Source organism: Schistocerca cancellata, chromosome 9 (genome assembly GCF_023864275.1).
Source record: "Schistocerca cancellata isolate TAMUIC-IGC-003103 chromosome 9, iqSchCanc2.1, whole genome shotgun sequence".
In the NCBI taxonomy this organism is placed as follows: domain Eukaryota; kingdom Metazoa; phylum Arthropoda; class Insecta; order Orthoptera; family Acrididae; genus Schistocerca; species Schistocerca cancellata.
The window spans coordinates 137,097,978-137,117,417 of NC_064634.1; the positions used below are offsets into that span (position 1 = coordinate 137,097,978).

The window sequence follows — 19,440 nt, forward strand, 5'->3', positions numbered from 1 at the left end:
TTTTCGTACATTAAATATTTACAGGAAAAGATAAAAATGATGGAAAACGCACATAACATATTAGTAATAACAGTAATAATGTGAATCAAAGTCATAATTATCTACTTGCATTCGTAAGTCTTTCTCCTTTTTCCATTTCAGTTCGATAAGACTGGCTTTTCTTTCTTTTGTGCCATTTCTACAATGTACCTGCAAACCATTCTCCGTGAAAGAGGAACAGTTCCAAAAACAGGAAGACATGCTGGGCACAAAACTGTTGTGACAGCAACAAAACATTCTTTCACAAATTCTCAAACGCCGAAGGGTCGTGCTGTTTTAGCTGTTATAAGAGCTACATGATAGCTTAGTGTCATCGCTGCATCATTGTGGATGATGAGGTTTTCGTACATTAAATATTTACAGGAAAAGATAAAAATGATGGAAAACGCACATAACATATTAGTAATAACAGTAATAATGTGAATCAAAGTCATAATTATCTACTTGCATTCGTAAGTCTTTCTCCTTTTTCCATTTCAGTTCGATAAGACTGGCTTTTCTTTCTTCATTATTGAAACAGACTATATCCTTCTCGTGAAGCAGTTGATAATGTCACTTCACATTGTACTTCTTCCATGAAGACAATGTTGCATTGCAAATCATTTACCGAGATCAGCTTTGCGTTCCAATAAAAAGTACTCTTCTTCCCACTGCGGATTACAGATCAAAGGACTTACGTTTCAACGATTTTAACTCCTCCAAAGCCATTTTCCTCCTAGTAGTTCTGTTTTATCACAAACACCGAATGCGATAAAACGGCGGTAAGTAAACGGACCTAGTGGCTCCGCACGGTGCAGTGACGTACGTGGCTAGGCGAGTAGATGGTGGGGGTACTGCTGGCTGGTGGGAGAGCCGAGGGCAGGCCTTGCGGACATCTGCGAGCACCCGTGGTTGCGAAACTGTATTTGCCCAGCCCTGGACTAGATTCTGACCTAACCTAACCTGCTTGCACCCGTCAAAAACTGACGAATGAGATCGGGTGCACCATGACCAAACTGTCGTCTGATAGCATCTGATCACAACAAAAAAATAACCAACACTCATTCAAAACTTACAGCAAAAACATCGCAACATACACAATACTACACTAAGCATCTAAACACACACAGAATCAGCTCCCAGATGTATGCTCTACAAACTTATCACAGTACTACTTGACAAACAACTGTAACAAGGAGCTGGACATACTAATTCAGATAGCAAAAACAAAGCACATGAAATGGCGAGATGGCAATGGTTCTTCACAAAATAAAAACGTTAATATATTTTATGTTAGTGAAGTTATGTGTGGTAAAATGAACCACATATGATAGAAGAACAGAAAGAATGACATAAGCAAGAAAGAATGACATAAGCAACAAAAAACCTGAGATTAAAGATCGTACCGTTTACACCAGTAACTTAAAGTGTGAGAAGTGTTGGTGATCCAAGGAAACAAAAGCAAGCAAGGAGAAAACATCATTACAGTGACCACTGAAGATGCTTTAAAATAAAGGGGAACACATTTGGTTTTAACAAGACTTTCATTACAATCTCAAAAGACAGTATTTAACTTATGTAATTAGTAATAATGAATAGTTTTTTTTTTTCCTGCACATTACATTCTTGGTGCAAGTCTTCTGCAACTGCAATGATCTTACTTCAGTTTTCCACACTCCCCTACATTCCCATAACTTTCAACATACCTGCAAAGTGAATCTCCAACTTTTACAACACGACCAGCTGTATCTTCTGCCACAGAACTAGTGTCTCGCACTGCTGGAGGGACTACAGAGGCATCAGAGTCACCATCAACAGAACTCCATGAAGGTTCATTTTTCACTCTTGCAGCTACAGGTGGAGGCCCAACCCATTCACCAGGAGTGGCAAATGGCAATCTGGAATTTTTATCAGCTTCTCTGATGCCATCAGCACAACGCTGCTGTGGTCCCTTTCGTGAAACCGAAGCACCAGCAGTTTGAGTGTTGCTAGTCTCTACATGTTCACAATTTTCCTTTACCTACAAGGACAAGCAATAGAAAATAGTTCATTCAGTTTACAGCAATTAAACTGGTAATTCAATTACTACATTCAATCACTGCATTAGGTGCAAGGAAGGCAGCAGGGGTGAACAGAATAAGCGGAGAAATACTAAAAATTCTTGAGTGTGCGCTGTGCCTGACCTAAGATTCCTGTTTGAGTTCTTTATAAATAATAGTGTGCTCTCAGATGAATGGAAAGAAGAGGTAGTAACACCTGTATACAAGGGGAGAGGAACAATGGACAAGAGACAATATCAAAAACTGCAGACCAGTTAACCAGTAATGTAAGTAAAATATCTGAGAGACCATCGATAAATATAAAGAGTGCCCCACTTAAAACCAGCATACCTCACATACCGGTTAATTATCTCTAGTTGAATTTCCTGTGAAGTGGCAACAGTGTCTCGAAAGTTGGCTACACTGCATTTTAATGCAAAGTTGAGTGCAGCTGTGTGTGTTCACGCATCAGTAGTTGTGAGCAGCTCATGCAGTTAGAGAACTGGCGCAGTTTGCATTAGAACAGTGAATTGATACAATGAAGTGTTACGTTAACACAGGCTCCATCAAGGAATGTAAAGAAATGTTTCAAGTGAAGCGTCCTGGTAGGAAACTTCCCATAACCAGCACTATTCAAGATCGGTACAAGATACAGAGAGTTGTAGAATCTGTTCAGAATGAGCAGAGGAATAGGTGACAGACACTGAGGAACCCTGAAACTCCAGGCAGAATTCGCATGGACATTATAAGAAGTACCAGAAGTCAGGAAGGAGGTTATCGCATAAGGCTGGTGTATCTCTTACATTGTGTCATCATGTACTAAATAATATGAAAGTAACAGCCTTTCATGCGAGTGTTGTGCAATAGCCGAAATTTGAGTATCAGGAGATAAAGAGTTCATTATTTCGACTGACTTTTAATATCACTTGCTAATGGTTACTTGGACCCCTTGCTTTACTTTATGTCAGATGAGGCCTGGCTTCATTTGTCAAATTATGTAAACTACCAAAATTGCAGATAACAGTCAAAGGACAACCCACAAATACTACACAAAGGCCCTCTTCATTCAAAGATAAGCATTTGGCATGCACTGTCCAGCATGCTTGTTATTGGCCCCATATTTTTCAATTGCACTTGGAAACATTGCAACATATTTAAGAGCTCTTTGACTCTTTCTACACACAATTAACATATGCAGACAAGCACGTTAGTAAAGGTCCCCAGACTTAACACTGTGTGACTTATTTATGGGGCACACTAAAAAGCAAAGTGTATGCTTACAATCCTCATACAACAGACGATCTTAAATGCAACATTACCACAGAAATTAATATTACACCTGCATAATTACAGCGTGTTGCCGGTAATGTCGTCACATGAAGTCAGCGGTGTCACATGAAGTCAGCAGTGCCTGGACGCCCATGATCATGAGTTCCAGCATCTCTTCTAAACAAGTAACTGTTTTTAATGTTCCTTTTGCCTATTCTTTTTTAGTTAGTTCACTGTTACTTGAAAGTTGGATATAATGCGTACTGAATTTCTGTGGGACACCCTGTACAATGAATGTTTGCAGGGAAGTGGGGCACTGGTTTAAGAGACAAAATGAATTCACAACACAGCTTTCATGTGATTCATAGCTAATTGGCTTTCAGCAGGAAGTGGCTGACAGGACACGGCAATTTGACCGCACAGCCACTGATCTTTCCAAAGCCTTAGATAAGGTAAATGGCATGGTACTGCAAACAAAACTGCAAGGGCTGGGATGGAAGAGTAGTATGCTGGATGACAGAATTTCTACAACTCAGAAAAGAGAGTGTGAAAGTATGAGACTTCAGATCGGAGGTAGTGACAATAGAGAAAGGTATATCACAAAGCAGTACATTACAGCCATCACTGTTTCTGATTATGACTATTTGCTGTCGATACAGTAGTTTACTAGGAAGTACAGAACTTTGAAAACTGTGAGATTCTGGAGAAAGGTTTTGAAGTCATCAGAAACTGGATCCCTAGAAATGGGACATTAGCAAAAGCAGAGAAGAGACTACTCAAGCAACAAAATAAAGAAAAATTGTGACTGATAGAAGAAGATTTGTTTATAAACAAACCTATTAATAGAAATGCTGGTGTCACATCACGTGATAAGCTGGCCCACGAGCTTAAATAAGAACACGAAATAGGCTCGTAGGTCACGAAAGATTGCCCACGCCTGTTACAGACAATAGGAAAAGGGTACATTTTATTGTACAAAAATGTATAATAATCTAAGGATATAATGTATTCACAAGATCTAAAACGTCATGTTCACCACCTTACTGACAGAATATTTATGAGCATATAAAATTATAAGTGGTATTGTAATATGAACCTTCAAATGACAAACTGAGTCCTTCATGTCTTTATACATGAGAAAAATACTGGAGACCTTAACACTTTGAAGACTGGCCACTTACAAGAATTTCGGGCCTAGAAAGACAGCCATTTATGTCATTATTTAAAGCATTACTGACACATATGTAATTGATATACTGTAAGGAGTAACACACACTAAAAAAGATCAAGCTTTAAGATTAATTTTTCATGTTTACTTTAGTCTTTGACAGACTATAAATTTTAAAATAATTACACTTACCAAGGAAAAAATTTACATAAAACTCCAAGGTATAAAACTGTACTATAAATTACCAAAAGAGATTAAGGGAACTGCAAAAATACACTTATTTAAAAAGGCAGCTAAAAAGTACCTGTTATGCAATATATTTTACACATTGAAGGATTACTTAGACAAAACAGAGTTGGGGTTTGGTTAAAAAAAGTTATACAAATAAATAATAATAATTATTATAAAACATCCAACATTCCACATAACATCTTCACACAATGTTTTTTTCCTTCTTTTTTCCTTTTCTAGAAAAACTTATCCCCAATCTATGGGTAGCACAATACTAACACCTCTTCCCCTTTCTGAGCTCAACATCTCACTTATTAAAGAGGGATGCTGACTCAGTCTTTCTGGATAGCAAATGGGAAATTGCAGTACAGAAAATGGCCCAGAGATCACTAGTGTGTGTGTGTGTGTGTGTGTGTGTGTGTGTGTGTGTGTGTGTGTGTGTGTGTGTTTGTGTCTATATAAAGTGTTACGAAACAATATGTGTATACTGCGTGCAGTGACTGGTAGTGAGATATGAGTGAACCATGTGGCATTACATTATCTAATAAGTTATTTGTAAAGAAAGTATTGTATACCAGGAGTAAATCCAATGATTGTCTAACTAGAAGTCTGTAAGCGTACGTGTATGTGTATACGAATTAGCTTATTTTAATTTATTTGGTATAAACTTGTAAATACTTTGACATGTCCTACAACCTCGTAAAAAAAGGTCTACGGATGAATAAAGCTACTACTACTACTACTACTACTACTACTACTACACCAGGAAGTATCACCACCACCCTTTCAAAAAGCGCGAGTTGAGTTATTGAGCAAATTTATTCTTCTCGAGGTTTCAAAATTATTTCCTCACTCAAGAAATATGATGTATTTGTAGCAGAATCACAGCCGACTGAAGCCAAATGTGTACACACCCAAAATTATGTCATCATAATCAGTTATTGGCTCAGCGATTCACAACAGCAACTGTTAGGTTCGCTAATGTTTCTTTCTATGTAATTCTAGAAACTGACCACAGAAGGCAGCAACTGCCAAAGGACAGGTAGCGAGATGCCTATACATTGTTCTCCTATGAAATGTGTGCAGTTTTTGAGCGACAGGTGGCTCACATCGAGCAAATCGTGACCCAATTTATATTTGGGGGCAGTATTTTGAACACAGCATTGTGGCACAACTTATGTTCGGGCTTGGTTACCAATTTCTTAAAACTGTAAGCAAGCATGACTTATGTTTCTTATGACTACAATGTCAATGCGTCAAAACTGGTATCAGTTCTCATAAAAATACTTGGTTGTAAAAGTTTGTAGAGATGGAAAACAGAATAACCTCATAAACTCAAGTGTTAAGTAAAGCAGGTGGCAGACTTCATTAGTAGGACACTTGGAAAATGCAATCAATCTACAAAGGAAATTGCCTAAACTCGTACAATCTACGGTAAACTATTTGCTGAACTGTATGGGACCCATACCAAATAAGACTAACCAGGAATGTGTAACGCATAATAGTAGAATGAATGGTCACAGGTTTGTTTGATAATCTTGAATATGCTGAAAGACCTCAACTCATGGACACTTTAAGGTAGACATCAACTACTGCATCAAAGCCTACTTCCAAAGTTTCAAAAAACAGTATTATGAGAGGAATTCAAATAAGGTACTGTCAACAAACTGAACAACCTTGAAAAAATTGCTTGTGAAGCGCCAGACAGTGAGAGCTTGGGTATATACTGAGAAAGAAAATGTTTTAATCCAATGGATACACCAAGTTAGCTCTATGTCAGTCACTCTAAGTGGAGCAGTAATTCAAGCTATGGCTCCAGAATGAGGAAAATGAAAACCAAAAATGTTACTAAATCTATCTACAGATTATTTCGACAAGTTTAAGAGATACACTGGAACTCTTCACACACTAACTGGTTTGTGAAGCCAAATCTCTGTATGAAGGCAATGTTACTACAAGGAAAAATGGGATGCTATGAAGAGTGTAGCATATTTAATGTAGATGAATTTGTACCCATTTTCAAACTTGTGCCTGACAAGTCTTCCACAATACAAAATAAAACTTTCCTTGGTGGAAAGCTCAGCAAAGACAGCGTGACGGTACTCACTTGTGACATTGCTGACATGATAGAGAAACAACATGATCACAACTGTTAAAGCTGCAAATCCTCAATGCTACAAACATATGCTTAAATTGTCACCTGAATACACGAATCTGTGACAAGCCTTTGTTACATGGCTAAAAGCAATTATCAAAGGAAAATGCAAAACTAAGCTTTTTATAGACAGCTGTCTATAAAAAGCATAGTTTTGCAGCAGTTGCGCATGCGTAATTTTGTGTGTGTGTGTGTGTGTCCCTTCCTTTCCTTCCTCCCAATAAAATCAGAAAAAAAACTTCCACTTATGGATCAAGGAATTACTAGTGAGAAAAACTGCATTGTAAGCATCTCATTCCCTGGAATCTGCAAAGCTACGGAATGTCTCATGCACTTTTATTTCAGCTGTGTGGGTGGGATCCTGCAGAATGAAATCAACAAAAATATTTTTGGAAGGCCAGAGTTTTTGAGGTGGATTTGTTAGTAAATTGCAGTTTTCGAAAAAACAGTTTCTATAGTGTGCATGACTGACTACATAAATTTTTTATAACAGACATGTGGAAGGATAATTGTTGATATTGAAGATTCCAATGATTAAGGCTGGCAGGCAGGTCACAATAAGTTGATGAAATTCCTTTAAAGACTTTTTTTCAGCTGGTGATAATGTTAAGCTATCTCAACGATGCAAAAGATGATTATGTTGACAATCGGAGATGGAATGCAAATATAAGCATGTTCCTTTGAAACATGAAGTCTTGGATGAGATTAGTATGGTATTCAATTAGAATGATTTGCAGATGCATTGAATCTGCTTGACATTAACTGTATGCTTAACAATATACAAAACTTTTAACATTTAATTTCTGTGCTCCAGTAGTAGTAGTTTGTGTTTATTAAACAAATTGATTAAAATTTGTTTGTAACTGCACACATTTCTTTTATCTGCCATCTCTTTATGTAGATGCATATTTACATTATTTCTTACAGAAGTAGCTGCTATGGTGCTTTCTGCTTAAGATGTCTCTATGCTTCAATATGGGATTCACACACACTCTTAAGAGTGTCATAGCAAAATTTTATTGTACACAAAAATTAAGTAGCACAATTAACACACAATATGTAAGTGAAGAAGCAGTAATATGTAGGGCCTGAAACTTATAAACCACCCATCATGAGAAGAAATACTAACTTGTCAACATTTCAGGTACTTAACGCATTGCCGTCCGCACGTCTCGTACAAATGTATTCGGCTGGCACCGGCAGCACTAGTTCGGATTACTTGGCTTGTCGCCGGCCATTTTTGACATTATTGGGAGATTATAAATTGTCAAGTTTTACTAATCTCGTCGTTAGTTCCCTAAGATCACAACCCTGTTCCCCTACTTTCATCAATTTCGAAGATATACACACGTAAATAAATACATAAACTCTTTGCCTCTACAAATGTCTGCTTGTGTCTTGTATGTATGGATGGATATGTGTGTGTGTGCGCGAGTGTATACCTGTCCTTTTTTCCCCCTAAGGTAAGTCTTTCCGCTCCCGGGATTGGAATGACTCCTTACCCTCTCCCTTAAAACCCATATCCTCTTGTCTTTCCTTCTCCTTCCCTCTTTCCTGACGAGGCAACCGTTGGTTGCGAAAGCTAGAGTTTTGTGTGTATGTTTGTGTTTATTTGTGTGTCTATCGACCTGCCAGCGCTTTTGTTGGGTAAGTCTCACCATCTTTCTTTTTAAATATATAAATACATAATTTGTTTGTTTCATATATTTGTTTATTTGCATTGTCTTTGGTACTTTATACTTCTCTTTCGTATGATATGCAGCAAAACAGTCTCCAAGATTTAACGCAACTCCACAAGACTTGCACATAAAGTTCATTGTTCTCCTTTTTTTGTTTTTGGAACATACATTGCAGTTCCTTCGTTTTCGTTTATTTGTTTTGGGAATAAGTATTAGCTGGTGTTGCTTTATGTGACTGCAAAGTCTGTCAACCGGATCATGAGATGTACGCGATGTAGTGGCAAACCCCCAAGTTTTGCTCATAAGCAGGAGCATGGTCTTTTATCCACAAATCGGACACACTCAATTTTTAAAAAAATTGGGAATTCGGAGACTGTTTTGGTCTGTATTGAAATATTGCCATGTGCGGAACGCATTAAATAACGCACAGTTCAAGAGGTACATACATACCTTTTCTGACCATTTTATAGTTTTTCTGTATACAGGTCAATAACTCAAATATTAGTCTGCCCTATCCACTCCTTTCATGTATATGTTGTAGTCTAATACACTTTCAGGTTTTTTAGTGTGAAATTGGTTTTTCTACATTTTCTTTGAGTGACAGTCAAAGTGACATTATGTATTGTAGAGATCATTTGTATCGTTTTAGTTTTCGAAGCTCTCCATACCTGTGCGAGTACTTCACCTGTCAGCTGATGACAAGCTTCAAAAACATTGGACTTTTGCGTGCTTTAATTTTTCCGGAAATCCTATATTTTGCTGTATCTTTCCACAAACTCTAATTTTCTTTTCAAGTAACTTCTCCGCAAGTTCTACACTGTTACAATAATTATCCATGTAGAGATGATGCCACTTTCCATAAGTAGGTGTCGATAGTTCTATCACTGTTTTTGCTAAAGGCTGTCTAGCTCCGCTATATATCTTGAATGAGGAAATTTATCCCATACTCAAATCACACAGCATCCGAAAGAGTATGCCACATTTCGTAATTTTTGATGAGTAGTAAACTTTAAAATTTAACTGTCCACGCCACGGTATCATTCCTTCATCAGTTGAGATGTTTTGACTTGGATTAAAGGTTCCTTTACACTTTTTGGAAAAATAATCAATTATGAATTGCACTTTGAAAAGCCGGTCGCAATTATCCGGTTTATTGTTGTTGTCAGAAAAATGTAAAAATGATAATATTTGTCTGAATCGGTTGTGGGACGTCTTTTTGCGACATATCGGTGTGTGTGACACCAGATTTGTTGACCAATAATCATCAATCCTTGATTTTTCATGATTCCCATAAGGATAGCAAGCCCAAACCATTTTCTAAGTTCGGGTCCTGTAACGTCAACAAATTTGGCATTTTTTATCCAGTTTCTTCTATTGCAATTTTGACTGAAGTACTTGATGGTTTCGTTGCTAATATATTCAAATAGATCGTTCCCAATATACAATTCTACGATATCCTCAATGCTCTGTGTATCTTTGGGAAATATGTTTGGACCGGGAGATCCTTCAAATTTATTATTGGTCCTAGGTAAATCAAAGGCTGACCACTGTGCAGTATTGTCGTCTTCTGATTCATTTGAATCAGTTGGCAACCGCAGCGTTCGCCGAATTCTTCTTGGACGTATTTCACTATCTTCTGACGATTCTGCTTCACTTTCATATTTTTTATATTCAATGTGTCCTACCCACTCGACCACGTCATCCAGAACGTCAGCCAAGACGTCCATGGATTCATCGTAAATAATCGTATCATCTCTTTCCGTCTGCCATGATGAAAGGGCATATACTTTTTGACGTGTGTAACTTATTATTGCCTAAACAAAACACAAACAGAATGCAAAAGATACTAAAGTGCTGTCACCAGTCACTGCACTATACTATGTCCACGACACCACTGTGTTGTCGCCGGCCACTGAGCGCTGCTATGCACACGACACAACTGTTGTGTCACCGGCTGTTGACCACTATTTCGTGCACGATGCCACTGTGGTGTCGCCAGATGGCATAGTATTAAGAGTATTCTTAGGCAATGAGCTACTGAAGTGAGAAACATGAAACAGTGTTTCAAATCTCTACTCAAATTTGGGGGTTTAGAGTCATATGAACTATCTACAATCTGGCCATACTGACATACCTGCTTCACCACTGTCTTAATGTTAAAGCTGGGAATTGCAGAATGAATGTAAACAAACACTAAAAACAATGAGCTATCACAATTATCAGCAATATGAATTTGGTGGAAGCAGTGATAGTGTTTCTACTATTATAAAATTTTTGTTGCATTCATCTCAAACAAGAATTTTATAGATACATAATTCTAACTCTAATCCCCTCAAATTGTAGGTCCCTTAACTAGATGGATGGGCCATTTCACAGGTTGGAGGAAGGGGAAAAACTTTTCTTGTTCCAATACGACTAAATGTTTTATGTATTTATAATTCGTAAGAAACACAGAAAGTGTTTTATTACATTGAACAAAACTGTTATAAAAATATTACAGATGAAACTTACTTCCTCAAGGGGATGGTCTAACATCACCGCAATTACACTAGTGTTATCAGCTCTCATCTGATTTTCTGACCATCGTTGCAAGGCAACATCCACCAGCTTTCTTGCAGGGTTAATCCAACCAAGTTTTTTCTATGGAGGACAAAATAAAATTTTTATTACTCACATACAGAATTGTAGATATTTAATGGCAAAGTTAATTTGTGAAGATTATATATGTATATATGAATAACGAGGCACGTGAGAAATTGCCACTTCATGAATGACATTTAAATATATTATTTCTGTGCTACTGACTGCATATGCAATGAATTTCATGGGCAGTATTCGCAAATGTTGCTAAATGCACCTACAAAAGTATACAATTGTACCACATACAGTACAAGAGATTTTGACGTCAAACATCAAGATGCCAGGATCCACGAAAACAATGCCACATCATGTGTGAAATTGTAACACACTTATTCTTTACTGCTAAGACACTCAATCAACTCAACCTCAGAAAGTCCCTGACATATGGCAGCATCTTTGACAGCTTTCAACTGTGAAGCACATATGGCTGTAGGCAAAAATGATAAGACATCTATGGAGCTGTGAGAGGTGTTGCCATAGGGACATTTACAAAATTGAGTTGTAGACACACAAGACAGCTGTGATTCAGCATACAAAAACCATCCACAATCATGTTTCTTAATTTTGATACAGTACTTATATATTTGTATATTATGCATATTTCTTTGTATGACTACTTCACAATTTCGAAGGGGTTTTCACGAATACACAGAAAAATTTTTTTTTTCAATATTTCACTACAAACACAGTTCATTTTTTGCTTTCATTTCTAATAGAAAATTGGCACCACACTGCTGGGTTTGTCAGCTAGTATGAAATGAGTTTCACGCACTCTGCTCCTCTCTCTCTCTCTCTCTCTCTCTCTCTCTCTCACACACACACACACACTTATGCACACACACATAAAAAACCAAATACTTCTACAAAACCCAGTGCTAAAATACAGATTATAACTACGCAATAGCAAAATAATATAAAGGGCGCAGGCTGATGACTATCCACAAATATGAACACCAGTCATACTGAAAGCATATTTAAATCTTCTACTTAATAACCTATGTCTAATATCGTAGATTACACAGAACCTTAAATTATGAACCGCATTCATTTCAGCATCTCCTAAAATAGAGGGCAGATCAGTTGGTAATACAAATGCAGCCTTTGACTCTTGATTACAGAAATACATTCAATTACAATGTGATGTACAGTGATTGGTACATTGCAAGTACTGCATGCTGGTGAGCCCTCTCGTCATAGGAGGAATCCACGCATCCCGGGACAGTGCCCTACGCAATTGCACCTAGAAAGTACTTTTTCTTGTGCGCCCCCCCCCCCAACCTCAGCTTGTTGTTACTCAACTATAACCAACACTTCTCACACACAGACACAGGATCCTGCATCTTGACAGCAAAGTATAAGCACCTATAGAGGCAGACACCAGAAAATTGCGTTCTCCACACATGCATCCATAACTGCTTCATTACCCTCATTTTCCCCGTGTCCTGGTACCCAGCAGAATGACAGCTCCTTGCCCTGCCTCTGTAGGCATGTTGTGGATCATCTGAAAATATGTTTCTGCTGGGTACACATGACAGATAACATGAAGGGCTCCGAGGGAGTTTGTGCAGATGAGGACTTCGGTAGCATATCTGCTCCTCTGCCCTCAAGGTTGAATATACATTGTGAATGCACTAGGTACGCGAATTTGAGAGTACAGTCTATAAATAAAACATTGCAGCTAATGGAATTCTGCTTATACTTACCAGTGTAAACTACAACATACATGCAGTGTTCAGATAAAATTCTGTAGGACATATATTTCAAAACACAGCCTGGGATTTTTTTTTGCACAATGTTAAATTTAAACTAATTCTGGCTCTCTTTATCAAGCAGGGTGGTGAACAACTCCAACTAACACAAATATGGTCTTCACTAAGAACCATTAGTACCTACTCAGCACAAAGCCTGTCTGCCGTCATCGCTTGTGGTTATTTGGTTATTTCTGAATAGTCACTCCACCGGAGGGCAAGCAATGGTATGGAATGCAGGTTACTTGCAGGCTAAACATGTCACAATATGATGATCTGCTACTGGTTGAAGAGTGATGACTCACTAGCCTCAACACAAGACGCTAGAAATTAAACTGATCTCATATGCCCCAGTTGCTGGCCTAATCCTCTCATAGTGAACAGCACTGATGATTGTAAAATACAATGGCCTTGCTAAGCCATAAAAGACAATTTAGCGTATCAATAAAATCCATAAGGGTATCTGATTGTGGTCATTTTGTTATGTGAACCACTGTTTTGGGTACTATTAGGAGTGGACTTCATGAGGATAGTTTTGCATACTTTACTTACAATAACAGCAAAAATGATATTCATTTAACAGAATCACATGGTCAGAAACTAAGGAGATTACAGCAATTCAACAGCTGCAGGAACAGCTTTTGCATGCTCTTTCATAATGCTATAATATAAAAACAAGAACGCCATGATGACAGTCAATCTTTGGAAAAGGTAACACACATTGTAAGCAATACTACTGTCAAAAATCATAGCTGGCTGTTTCAGTAATTTCCCCAGTACCTCAGAGAGCTAAAATTGAATCGAAGTTTTTGCAATAGGAGTGTTAAGAGGAGTTACAACGGAAAATTTTTTTTTCACGTTTTTGGTTTTTTATATCATTATAAAATTTGCTATTTTCCGAATATATGTGTGTGTGTATGAATATAATAGAGGGAAACATTCCACGTGGGAAAAATATATCTAAAAACAAAGATGATGTAACTTACCAAACAAAAGCGCTGGCATGTTGATAGACATACAAACAAACACAAACATACATACAAAATTCAAGCTTTCGCAACCAACGGTTGCTTCATCAGTAAAGAGGAAAGGAGAGGGAAAGACGAAAGGATGTGGGTTTTAAGGGAGACGGTAAGGACTCATTCCAATCCTGGGAGCGGAAAGACTTACCTTAGGGGGAAACAAGGACAGGTATACACTTGCGCGCGCACACACACACACACACACACACACACACACACATGTCCATCCACACATACATACGTGCGGATGTGCGCACGCGCGAGTGTATACCTCACATGGGAAGTTTTGTTTGTTTTTTTTGTTGTTGTAATATAATCTACAACGGTTGGAAATGTTAAAATTTTTATGTGCATTACTTCGAGATGTAATAAAATCGGTAATTCTTTATATAGACGCCAGTGGACTGCTGTGTTATAAAGGTTAAATTACATGTTTGTATCTGTCATCTCCAGAAGAGGATGGGCATCAGGTTGAGGAAGTTAAACAAAGTTTGAGAGACAAGAAACTTTCTGATGGTAAAACCATAAGTGGCAGGTTGACAGACAAAATGACTGATGAACTACAGCAGTATTATGGAATGGCCATAAGAAATAATACTAAGGATCTGTTGAAAATGAAGCAGGCAGTATGGGCTACCTTCTTCCACAGACTGTCAACTGATGAAACACCGGTACACCACCTTTGCCCTCCTGGACCTGATTCACGGTGCAATGCCCAGTACTCTAACAGTTCATACAGCCATAAACATTCCATCCCAGCAGCAGTCATGGATATCATAAAACCTATTTACAGAGACCTAGCAAATCCTGAATTACTGAAGAAGTGTCTGCATTGTCAGACACAAAATCCCAATGAATCGTTCAATAATCTTATATGTACTCACTTAGCAAAAAATGTTTTTGTTTGAATGAAGAAACTAAGGGGGGCAGTGATGCTGTTATTGCTTTCAATGGTGGCAGTATTGATAGGGTGAAAGTGCTACAGCATATGGGAATTAATCCTGGAGCAAACTGCATCAAAGAACTTTAACAGATGGACAAGGTTCTCATTGACAAAGCAGAGTATGCAGCACAGTTGGCCACTAAGGAGTCCAGAAAGAAGAAAAAACTTGGAAAAAGATCAAGAGGATGATATACAGTATGGTGGAGGATGCTTCTGAGTAACTAAAAAGAGAGAATTAAGCAGATATTAAGTGAGTTACAGTCTTCTGAAACTTTAGAAGCCGTTCCTGAAAATTAACATTTTCTGTTTCATTTTCCCCCTAAATCTCAGACACCACTTCGAGCAGAGTATTAAAGTTTTCAGTGACTAATAACATACATATCTTGAGTCTACTGAACCAAATTAAGAACATAATATTATGTATAATTGAAATTATTTAAGATAAAGTACAAAAAGTACACAAAATTTTAACCAAGTAATTTAAAAAACTTGTATTTCCGCAAGCAGTGGCTGTAATGCAATTATTGTAGCTCAGTAGACACAGAACACACAATTTAATGTCCTGTAAAAGTTTCATGTCAATAGCTACAGAGGTTCCTGAAATAAATGGAAGCCAAGACACTAAATTTAACATGGTCAGGATAGGGTGTTCCAACTCCCCTTAATGCTTGTGACAAAAATGTCTACTGTGAAAATTATGAGTGTCTGTGATCAAAAGTAAATTGTAGAAAAGAAGGCAAACTACTGTTGTTCTAGTACACAGTGTGTGCCGACTCGAAAAAGGAAAGGGTAATAAAATTGATATTGCATTAAATGCAAAAGTTCAGTGGCTGCCACATGTAGATGGCAACAAATGAAACTCTTCAGTAGTAAAATGGGACACATGAACCTGACATATTTAAACAGCTCTTAATAATATGATGAAATGTATGTGGAATTAGTGACAAAACATGAAAACCTATGATGTGCAGCAATTAGCTAGAATAAATCTTGTAGGGAAAAAGACATGGAGTTAGTAATTATCTTCATTGCTTTACTTACTGACTGACATCTTCCTATTTTTGTAGTCTATTTTTATTAGCAATGATTATGTTGCCATGTAACAGCAACTTACTCTTTCCGCATACGAGTTTTCATGTTTGTGCACACAATTCTCAAAATTTGTCTCGACACTTTACAAAACACTTTGCAGAGGAGTGGCACGGCTTTAAAAGGGTCAGTTATCTTGGAAGTCTTATTCTAGTCCACCTGTTTGTTTAAGACTTTCATTTTACAGTGTGCCATACCTAAACAAGGAAGTTTAAATTTATTTATTCACTGAAAAAAGTGCTCTCTCCAAAAGGAGTTATTCAGACTTGAAATGAAGCTGTGCATGTGTATGTGTCATAGACTTAATATTCTGTGATATCGAGTGTATGGAGCTAGGCCTTTCCCAGAAACAGGTGGTGTCTAAATTAAGTCTACCACACATTTTTTCAAGTTTTGTCATTGTTCAAATGAAATATTCACCTTTAACGAGCTGCCAAATCTGTGGACCATCAAACACATCAGTCTTTATCTTTTCACATAACAGGCTAGGAAATGCCGAAATAATATGTATTTGAAACTCTATCCTATTGAAAAAGCTTTAACAAATTGCTTCATAAGAGCCAGTTCCATATGCAGAAGTGAGAATATAATATTCTTTCTGTTAACCAAGTGATTGATGTAGAATTTTTCGATCACCACTTTTCAGGTCAGATTTTAGCGGCCAATTTGACTGCACTCAATGCTTCTCATGAGCTTTGCTTTCCCCCAAACACAAGTAACAGGGATACTTGGTTTTTTCATGTTACTGACCAAGGAGGAAACAGACCATTTTAAGGTCAATACAGATGATCCACTGGTGCATGTGATACTGCAACCAATCAGTGACTATGTCTTCAAACTCATCACACAAGCAAACTCACTGGCCAATTGCAACTACACCAAATAAATTTCCATTGTAGAGGAAAACACACTTTACGCTCCACTTTGAGCTAACAATGAACAACCACCATTCAGCTCCGTTATAGGCTGAAATTTCCAACTCTTCCATTAAACCACACACATAGCGGCGACATAAATCTGCATCACTTCAATAGTACTGCAGTAATGCACTTTCTCTTGATTGAAAATAGGGTACCTCACCTTGTTTTTCGAGCAAGTTGTTCTCATGCAGTTTTGATGCTAACAGTTATGAAGCTTTTTTGGATAGTCCCATATCTCACGCCAAATCATTCTACTCATGCTGCTGAAATTCCTTATGAGTGGAATGATCTCAGTATCAAAATCTTCGTTGTTGGAATCAATCTGATCTTCACCAGACCTATTTCCATACTCTATTTTACATTTGTTTTTCTTGTTGTAGCCTGACTTTTCATTATACAAAAATAGCAATCACTTGACAGGTCTCTGGGCTTTTGCCACATAATAAGTATACCAAATGGAAAGTTTGTCCAAACCATCAAATTGCTGAGAGATTAAGGAAAGCCCATAACTATTCAGACAACAGATGGTCAGACTCAGGACATATCAAAAATAATGTCTGGGTAAACAAAGGCATAAAATCCTTGAAACAAGCGTTTCTGTCCGGATTAACCACTGAAAACAATGACCCACCAGGTAAGGTGAAAAATATTATTACACTCACTGAGAGCAAGACGGGTTTTGTCAAAAGCTGTTTGTGGACTTTCGAATTCCAGAAGAGTGGAGATTATCATGAGGAGAAGTGCACCGATACTTCTGAGAAATAGTTTCAAGATTTTCTTCCTTGGCATCAGGAAAATCATAGTGACTGTTCTTGATAGCGCACCATACCATTTTTGTAGAAAAGAGAAAGTTCCTAATGCGAATTCTAATAACCAAGATGCATTAAACAGCTAAAATCTATAAATCATCTCCCTTGAAGACGGTATGGTAAAGAAGAACTAAAAGATATCATTAAAATAGTAGCGCACATGGAAAACACAGTAGATGAAATGGCTGAGAATGCAAGGAAAACTGTTCTCTGAATTACTTAGTATCACTGTGAATTCAGAGTCACCAAGTTAGTGCGGGCCAGAGTCAAATGCTGTGTTGCAGCAAAAAACAGGACCTAAAAAATTAAAAAGTTCAAGAATTATTACAACAGGCAGTGAGAACAGTAATTGCAGAAGAGTGGAACAAATGTGTCCTTCATGTGATGAGAAGTGGGAAGTTTAAGCTCAAAATTGCATTGTAAAGGGAAGAGAACAGTGCGTGTTAAAAACTTTCAGAAAAATAGTTCAAGTTTGACAGAATGAACTTAGTTTTGTCATTCTTTAACCTTATTGTAACTAGTATCGTTATTAAAGTTGCTTGTGTTTGAATCTACTATGCCATCTATCTGTTTATTATGCATTACTTTATTACATTATAGCCGAGGTTTGTAATACAGGGTTTCTCAAGAGTGATGTACGCATTAGTATGGTGTCAGCCAAGAAGCCACATGCACAAAGAATATTTGGCACCACTGCTTTCACTGGAACAGCTGGTGGTCAATCACATAATACTGTTTCTGTCCTGGCCAAGCTCTTGGTGATATACACAGAGAGAGAGAGAGAGAGAGAGAGAGAGAGAGAGAGAGAGAGAGAAATTTTGCCCTTGCAAGATCAACATTTAAAATGAGATGAAAGAAATACAAGTTTTTTCTTCTCTGAACACAAGAAAACATTCTTCATACAGAAGGCCCACAGTTTTGATACACCTTTCATACAAATACCATGCAGGTATTTAATGACCATTAAGAAAGAGGGCATGGAACTGGAATATCAAATCACAAATTAATTTGCATCCCCAGATGCTCAAATCAGAGAATCCAAACCCATACCTTTTTAATGAATTACGTTTTCCAACAATGGAAGACAAATTTTTGTTCATACTTGCCAAACAAAATTTTTGCTATAAACATCTAATTTTTGACAGACAGAAATTAATTTACACACAGTAATGTAATACGGGGTGTTTTAAAATGGACTTTACAACTTTTAAAATTCATATAAATTAACTCATAGTACCTACAAAGTTGACTGTAGTGTCAATTTGTAGGGAAACATATTAAGTTTTGTCTCGCATAGTTTGCTAGTGCCAAACTGCACCGCAAGGGGTGCTAAAGATGGCTGCCTTCTCTGGAGCCGAGCCTGTGTGTTTTGGTTTGAAGAATCTAAATCGGCAATAACAGCCCAGCGTAATGTCTATGCCAAGTATGCTAAAGATCTTCTTAATAGGCCTAAAAGTTAAAGAGTGGCATACATATTTTATAAAAACAGGGAGCTCGGAAAGACATGGGAAGTCGTCAGGTCATCCTAGCACATCCGATGACGTCATGGAGCAAGTGAGACAACGTTTTGTCAGCATCCTTACAAAATCGACCCAGCATGTATCTCACAAACTGCAAATCCCACATGCGACAGCTCGGCGTGTGTCAAGAAACCATACAGACTGACGATCATACAAGCAATAAAAGACACTGATACAATTGCTCCAAGAA

At 37.6% G+C, this 19,440-nt stretch overlaps 1 protein-coding gene across 1 annotated transcript in view; it reads right to left on the bottom strand.

The window, feature by feature from the left end:
- LOC126101555 (uncharacterized) overlaps window positions 1-19,440 on the bottom strand; it is a 93,732-nt gene that overhangs the window by 24,540 nt on the left and 49,752 nt on the right. Inside the window, exons 5-6 of the mRNA XM_049912192.1 lie at window positions 11,071-11,199; window positions 1,725-2,038 (exon numbers count right to left, since the gene is read on the bottom strand). Of these exons, the coding sequence (XP_049768149.1) occupies window positions 1,725-2,038; window positions 11,071-11,199 (443 nt within the window). The remainder of the gene's footprint in view (window positions 1-1,724; window positions 2,039-11,070; window positions 11,200-19,440) is intronic.